Source organism: Nematolebias whitei, chromosome 13 (assembly GCF_014905685.2).
Source record: "Nematolebias whitei isolate Nwh7 chromosome 13, NemWhi1, whole genome shotgun sequence".
Classification (NCBI taxonomy): Eukaryota; Metazoa; Chordata; class Actinopteri; order Cyprinodontiformes; family Rivulidae; genus Nematolebias; species Nematolebias whitei.
The window spans coordinates 20,934,680-20,942,232 of NC_056510.1; the positions used below are offsets into that span (position 1 = coordinate 20,934,680).

Genomic DNA, 7,553 nt, shown 5'->3' on the forward strand with positions numbered 1-7,553 from the left:
CTACATATATATGTATATATATATATATATATATATATATATATATATATGTATATACATATATATATGTATATATACACAATGAAGCATTGTCAATAATAGCTGAGGTAAAGACAATTTATTTTTCTTTAATTAAAGCAGCAAATGAAACATGTATTAAAAATTCAAGACCTCCTATGTGTCTGTGGCCAAACGTTACAAGGAGTTCAAGAAAGTTGTTGAACACAAGTCATAATACATCAGTAAACTAAAAATAAGGAAACTAGATTAGTCTGCTGCTTGATTTGTCCTTTTATCCAGCTGAAAAGACAAATAAAGTTTGAAAACAATACGATAAGAATCTGGATAAGAATAAATAGAAAATAATCAGAAATAATGTTAAAAACAAGATTGCTAAGCTTACCTGTTCTGGCAACAACACAAGCCTCCCTGCATTCATCTTCAGTTTCATAGCGGTTTTCATTTCCTCCACAGCCTCCGAACCAAAACTGAGCGCAGGCGTTGGCTTGTTTGTCGTAGTACCAGCGGATTACGTAGTCTCGACAGGTCCCTTGGTCTATAGTGAGATCGCAGCTGGGATTAGGAGGACGGACCTCTGAAAAATAAATAGTGGGTGAGATGACAGAACAAGAATGAAATGCATTTTCTTCTAGCATTTCTGCTTAAAAAATAAAATGAGGCATAGTGACCTGACAGCATATCCATACACACACTAAATACTCATCTTTAAATGCAATTGTGATAGATTTTGTATTGATATAAAAAGAAGCACTGCTGTTTAGATTTTTTTTGTTCACTCTTTTGTTTATCTCAAATATGTTGCATCCCTTATGTGCTTAATAAATCATGACCTTTGGCCTCACACTCTGTCTTTATTGCACTTTGCATACATTTCTTGCTCAAACTAGAAGCCTCCAGGACATGATTTAAGTTGCATATAAGTAAAAAAATAAAAATTTTAAACATCTGAGGGAAACAAAAAATTAATAATGAAAAAAAATCTGGTTAAAAGACAGAGAAATCCTAATCCTCACCTTTAGGCAAGTCTAAATTCATAAATGGCTGCAGCTGATTAGAGTCTGAAGATGAATCAGAGCCCAGTGTGGACAAAAGAGTTATAGGTGTGGATTGCAATGATGATGATGGCGATGATGATGCAGCTGATGAGGATGTTGAGACCGTCTCACTGAAAACAGAGCTTTTTTTTACAGGTGATAAAGCTGATTCATTGGCTGCAGACACACTGCTACCGGTCCGTACATGTGCTCTTATGTCTAGATCTTCACCATCTTCATCTTCCACCACCTGCAGTCAAATTACAGCACATCATGTGTTCATTGTGATGAATTTAAAAATTATAAAAGAAAACAATACAAAGGTGTTTTCATAAAGACCTGAGGTGGTAGAGGATCAGCTTTGATTGGCAGCGTGAACGTGTCCCCTCGGCTCCTGCTGTTGGTTCGTCTCTGATTTTCCATCTCTTCTTGATGACTACTCCCGTATCCATTGTTTCCAAAATTATAATGATTAATGTCAGAGCCAATGTGCCCATTACCACTGATTTTACTTAAAACAAGCCCATTGTTGCTGTTCCAGGATCCATTTGGGATGTGGTTGTAAATAAGAGCGCCGTTTTCATCTTCACAGAACTGGCTCACAAGTTTAGACTCCAGTGCTGAGAAATCAAATGCAGAAATATGTTAATTTTGAGAATGTACTTCTGAAGGGGGAAAACAGTTGCAACATCTGAGTGGGATTATCACCTGGCAACGTATTGAAGTCATCAATGAGGTACATGTGTTCACTGTCTGGGTCAGAGGCAATGAGGTTGAGTTCTTGCAGAAACTCAGCCTGTGTAGGATCAGAAGAATTCACGATTCCCAGAGCATACATCTCAATGTTCGCAGCATGAGCCTCTCGCACCGCCATGTCGAGCTTGACAGGTTCTCGTTTGTCTGCCTGACCATCAGTGATGACAATAGCTACCTTTCTAACTCCAGGCCGGGCACTGAAAAAGGCCTCCTGAGTCGCTTTTCTTATGGCAGTCCCCGTGTAAGTGCCCTCACCCATGTAAAGCATTTTTCTGATAGCTTGTTTGACATCCTCCTTGCTCATATAACGAGCCAAGTTGAACTCCAACTGGACGTCGAGACTGTAGAGAACCAACCCGATTCTGGTAGCGTTTCGTCCAACGGTGGTTCTGTCCACCAATCTTGTGACAAAGTCTTTGACGATCTCAAAATTCTCCGGACCGACACTTTCTGAACTGTCGATCACGAAGACAAGCTCCATGGGTCTTTCTTTACACTTGATGCCACATCCTGAAAAATGACCAAAAACAAATAGCTTGAGAAAACTACTGATATTTAGCATCACACTAAGCTTGGCTTGCAGTCTTACCACATATTTCTTTTATCAACTTGATAACATCTTCTTTCTGAAAGATGTAAAAAACACACATTGGTTGAATAGGTCTGTTTTTAATTTTAATTTTAATTTTAATTTTAAATAAACCAAGGTTAATTTAACAAATTTACGGTGAGGCCTGGTTCTCCTTTTGTCCCTGATCTCCCCTGGAAATAAAGAAAAGTTGAAAATAGTATTACTGTGTTGGTCTTAGTGTTAAAACATATAGATCCATGATTGTACTGATGACCTATTGTTTTCAAGTTGCCAGTTCAACTTACCAGTATACCAGCATTCATATACTGTATGTTAGACACTTTAGGTACACTGACATTATTGTCTGCCGCCAAACAGGGAAAAATGTCTGAATGTGTAATTTTATTTTGTCTTAGAAACATGTTTCATGATCTATAGTGACTTTTATTAAAACTTTCAAAAAGTAATCATTGAATGTACAACTGTTTTGGAGTCAACAGTATTCAAGATGGCTGCCACAGCCAACTGACCTTAGACCACACAAAATGGATATAACTGTCAATTTTACCAAAATTGAGATAAAATTTGGTGGGGTGGTGGTAGTTGAAGTTCATTTTCATCACATACTCCAAGCAATATTTGACTATAAAAGATTATGGCATAAAATCTTTATACTTTGTACCAGCCACTGGAGATGACTCTGTCTGTCTATTAGTAAAACGTCTAATGAACGACTTGACACATTTTAACAAAACTTTCGGAAAATGTCATTTGATTCCGAAATACAGTACTTCAAGGATTGTTACTTTTAATTACTTATTAAATTATATTTTACCATTTCTCCAGGAACTCCAGAATCTCCCATATCTCCTTTTGTACCTTTCAATCCTCTTTCACCCTGTAATCCACGGTCTCCCTGTCTCAGTGAAAAGATATTTCTTGATCATTGATCAGTAAATGAAACATTGATAAACTGTTCAGACAATGTGTGGAAACCCGTCACCTTAGGTCCAGGAAATCCCTCTCCTTGAGGCCCTCTGGGTCCAGTCATACCTTGAGAGCCTGGTTCTCCCTGAGATTAGATAATTAAAATAAATCACAGGACTTTTTAAACCTTTGAATTGCCATAATTTATTCCTTAGTTGCCAATATCTTAAGTAGTTTTTTAGTGGAACATGCTATCACCAATTAGTAAGCACAGTGTTTGCTTCACTTGCGTTGCATTAAAGGAAAACAGTGATTCACCTTTGGCCCTTGAATACCTTGTCCTGCAGGCCCAGCTGGACCAAGAGGTCCTGGTCTCCCAATATTACCCTATAAATATTATACAAGTATTACACATAAGGACTATTGTCTTACTTATACACAGTACACATGTTCTGTAACATTAAAACATTTTTTAACTCTGTACACTCAAATGTTTACCAACTATAACTTAGAAATGAACAACCGAACAGCAATTTTTTTTAACTCGTACTTTAGTTTGAAAGTTTTTCACACATTCTTTGTGTAAACAAGTCAGAATTATAAAGTCCAGCCCAATACGGCCACATTTTCTTAAACTTGTGCCTTTGGTAAACTGCCGTTACCCTTTATGCATAAAAATTCCTCCAAATTGGTTTAACAATAATTTGTACTGTGGCTAAAACAAAATAAATTTCTTCTTGATCAAACCATAAGGTAGGCAATATTTCTTACTGGTGGCCCCTGTAAGCCCTCACCAGGTGGACCGGGCAAACCTGGTAATCCTCTAAAGCCAACGTCTCCCTGGAACAGACATGAATACCATTACAAAAACTGTACAACACACACATCTAAATAACAAGAACATAAAAAAAAATTAACAGATCAGGTCACGAGTCCATGAAGACACAAACCTTTGGACCAGGGATGCCCACTCCTTCTGATCCAGGCTCACCTGGTAACCCTGGTAAGCCTGGAGGACCCTAAAAACAGATTTTTGTTGTTCAACGAGATTTCATTCATGTCAGATGCACAGAATTTAATCAGTCAGTGTTTTAACTGGTGATACAAACCTCGGGGCCTTGGATGCCTTCACCTTTTGGACCAAGAGGACCTGGTAAACCCTGATGACCACGGTCACCCTGGTAATACAAAATTCAAAGATTGAAATTAATGGCACTTTGCTGTCTATGTGAATATGTTCAATATTTAATCTAAAAAAATATCATTACCTTTGGACCTGGTAGTCCAAGGCCTGTTTCTCCGATAGGACCTGGAGGACCAGGAGGACCTGCTTCACCCTAAGCACCAGAAAATAAAAAAGTCAAGTTGATGACTTGTGTCAGCTTGTTTTCTTTTACATGAAATTGTTTGCAGGCTCTTCTGGCTATTTGCTAAGATCGGTGTTGACTGAAGACGTTTTTATTTTACCTTTGGACCTGATATGGACCGTCCTGGCTGCCCTAGGATGCCCTGTGGGCCTGGAATTCCACGTTCACCCTGGAAAAAATAAAAGTTGGCTGGAGTCTTAGGATGCAGTCATGTGTGCATCTCTAGAAATGCTGTGCTGCCAACAATAAATTAAAGAGTCATACTTTGGCTCTGTTCAAAAGATAGATTATTGTGACATAAATCTTAAATAACAGTTTTATGATAGTGTAAATGATGAGCAAAGTTAAAGAGCTACTTCTATTTCAAAAGTCACAATGCCCTACAATGTTGTTTTTTCTTGCGTTTGCAAATTTTTTACTTTTGGTCCAGAAGGTCCTGGGATCCCAGGAGGCCCATGTAGTCCACGGATGCCCCTCATACCCTGGTCGCCCTGCGAGGGGGAACCACAGATTTTGAGTATATTAATAAATAATATAAAATGTGCTCTACATAAAATATATTGTTCCAGTCGTGCCTTTTCTCCTTGAATGCCAATTCCTTGTGGCCCATCAGGACCTCTTAAACCCGGTAAACCAGGCTCCCCCTGTTAAAAGCACACAACAAGTTCAGCAAATATTCAGAATGGTCATTTTTTTCTCTTTAAACCAATGGATAAAAATAAGATTCAAGCACTTCTGGGTTAAAAATTAAAACTATTTCTGCCAAATAAGCATATATACTTTACCTTTTGGCCTGGAGCTCCATCTTCCCCTGGAAGACCAGGTAGACCACCAAGTCCTGATGCTCCAGGTTCTCCCTGTGATGGCAAACAAATATTTTTATCTTTTCAGTAAGATTTGTTACCATAGCATACTTGTCATACCCACAGATACCAAAGGCTACAATTAGAATTGATGTTTTCTTATGGAACCATCTGTCTTACTTTTGGACCAGATTCACCAATGCCTCGTTCCCCTGGAGCACCCTGCTCTCCTGGTAAGCCTTGGTCTCCCTGACAATAGAAGTGACAGAAGAACAAAGGCTATTAAAACTAATGACTTAGATTTTTTTTATCCTGAAACAACACTATTCATGTTTTTTTATTATTTCTATTTGAGATAATGATTTTTCAAGGCAGCACGGTGGTAGAGCTGCCTCTCAGCGAGCAGGTCCTTGGTTCAAACCCCGGTCCAGGGGCCTTTCTGGGTGGAGTTTGCATGTTCTCTCCGTGCATGCGTGGGTTTTCTCCGGGTACTCCGGTTTCCTCCCACAGACCAAAAACATGCATGTTAGGCTGATTGGTAACTCTAAATTGTCCCTAGGTGAGTGAGAAAGTGAATGGTTGTTTGTCTCGTTTGTCTCTATGTGTCCCTGTGATGGACTTGCGACCTGTCCAGGGTGTACCCCGCCCCTCGCACAGTGATTGCTGGACATGGGCACCAGCAACCCCCGTGACCCAAAATGGAATAAGCGGGTAAAGATAATGGATGGATGGATAATGATTTTTCAGGTGGGCGGCACGGTGACTCTGTTGGTAGAGCTGTTGCCTCTCAGCGAGAAGGTCACTGGTTCAAATTCTGGCCTGGGACCTGTCTGGGTGGAGTTTGCATGTTCTCTCCATGCATATGTAGGTTTTCTCCAGGTCCTCTGGTTTCCTCCCACAGATCAAAAACATGCACGTTAGGCTGATTAGTAACTCTAAATTGTCCCTAGGTGTGAGTGAGAGAGTGAATGGTTGTTTGTCTCGTTTGTCTCTATCTATGTGTCCCTGTGAAGGACTGGAGAACTGTCCAGGGTGTCCTCCATCTCTTGCACAGTGATAGCTGGACATGGGTACCTGTGATAACCACGACCCAAAATGGAAGAAGCGGGTAAAAGATAATGGATGGATGTACTGTATATTACTGAAGTTTCTGGAATAATCTAAGCCTGTGCTTGGCTTAGAGAAACTACTGTCATTACTTTGGCTTTGAATGCACTCTTTTATGACAGAGCGCTCTGAAAACTCTGTTGGTAAAACAAAAAAAGTGCTTTTTTGGAACAATTACAATATTTTCTTGTCTTTCTTATTATTTTGTATTAATGATAAAATACTAGGTTAATAAAACCACATTTTTACATTATGTCATAGTAATAGTAGATGAGGAAGTTACATAGTTTTCTAAAATAATGGTAATTCTGGCACATTTTACATGTAATGCACTTAATCAGCAGTAGTTTTCTATTTATTAGTACAAGTAAATAGGAGAGCAAAGTGTAAAATTACAACTTGTTTCCAATTTGCTTTCACAAATATATATTATTCAAGTTTCAACAAACCTTAGGTCCAGGTAAACCTTCCCCTGGAAGTCCTCTGCCTCCCGGTGGACCTCTTGGTCCTTCAATTCCCTGCAGATTTTAATTCATTAAACTTTTTTTTTTTTTGTTAATGCACTTCTACTTGTTTGTTTAAGGCAGTGTATCATATAGATGGAGTAATCTAAGCACAAGACCTTTTCTCCCTGAATGCCCACTCCTTCTGGCCCAGCTGGTCCGGGACGACCTGGGGGACCCAATTCACCCTGGAATTTAAAACACCATGGTCAGTTTAACATCATCTGGGTTGACTGTGACTGACTCATTCATTCCACCTTTATTTATACAGCTAAATCACATTTAGCCTTGAAGACTCTTTTACAAGTGAGACCTGTTTAGATAGACAAAAAGTAAAGAAAGTGACACATATAAAGCAGTCCCTCGTTTATCGCAGGGGATCCGTATCCTGAAGACCCGTGATAAGTGAAAAACTGTGAAGTAGGAATAGTAGTACAAGTAGTAAGTAGTAGTTTATTTTATTT

General features: G+C 39.0%; 1 protein-coding gene across 1 annotated transcript in view; it reads right to left on the reverse strand.

The window, feature by feature from the left end:
* Nucleotides 1-292: 292 nt before the first annotated feature.
* Nucleotides 293-7,553, reverse strand: part of LOC119418866 (collagen alpha-1(XXVIII) chain) — an 8,787-nt gene continuing 1,526 nt past the window's right edge. Inside the window, exons 2-22 of the mRNA XM_037686159.1 lie at nt 7,209-7,277; nt 7,036-7,104; nt 5,660-5,728; nt 5,462-5,533; nt 5,252-5,320; nt 5,096-5,167; nt 4,777-4,845; nt 4,578-4,646; nt 4,419-4,487; nt 4,260-4,328; nt 4,081-4,149; nt 3,628-3,696; nt 3,386-3,454; nt 3,218-3,298; nt 2,538-2,573; nt 2,401-2,437; nt 1,764-2,321; nt 1,395-1,675; nt 1,035-1,305; nt 404-595; nt 293-300 (exon numbers count right to left, since the gene is read on the reverse strand). Coding sequence (XP_037542087.1) covers nt 293-300; nt 404-595; nt 1,035-1,305; nt 1,395-1,675; nt 1,764-2,321; nt 2,401-2,437; nt 2,538-2,573; nt 3,218-3,298; nt 3,386-3,454; nt 3,628-3,696; nt 4,081-4,149; nt 4,260-4,328; nt 4,419-4,487; nt 4,578-4,646; nt 4,777-4,845; nt 5,096-5,167; nt 5,252-5,320; nt 5,462-5,533; nt 5,660-5,728; nt 7,036-7,104; nt 7,209-7,277 — 2,367 coding nt within the window. The remainder of the gene's footprint in view (nt 301-403; nt 596-1,034; nt 1,306-1,394; nt 1,676-1,763; nt 2,322-2,400; nt 2,438-2,537; nt 2,574-3,217; nt 3,299-3,385; nt 3,455-3,627; nt 3,697-4,080; nt 4,150-4,259; nt 4,329-4,418; nt 4,488-4,577; nt 4,647-4,776; nt 4,846-5,095; nt 5,168-5,251; nt 5,321-5,461; nt 5,534-5,659; nt 5,729-7,035; nt 7,105-7,208; nt 7,278-7,553) is intronic.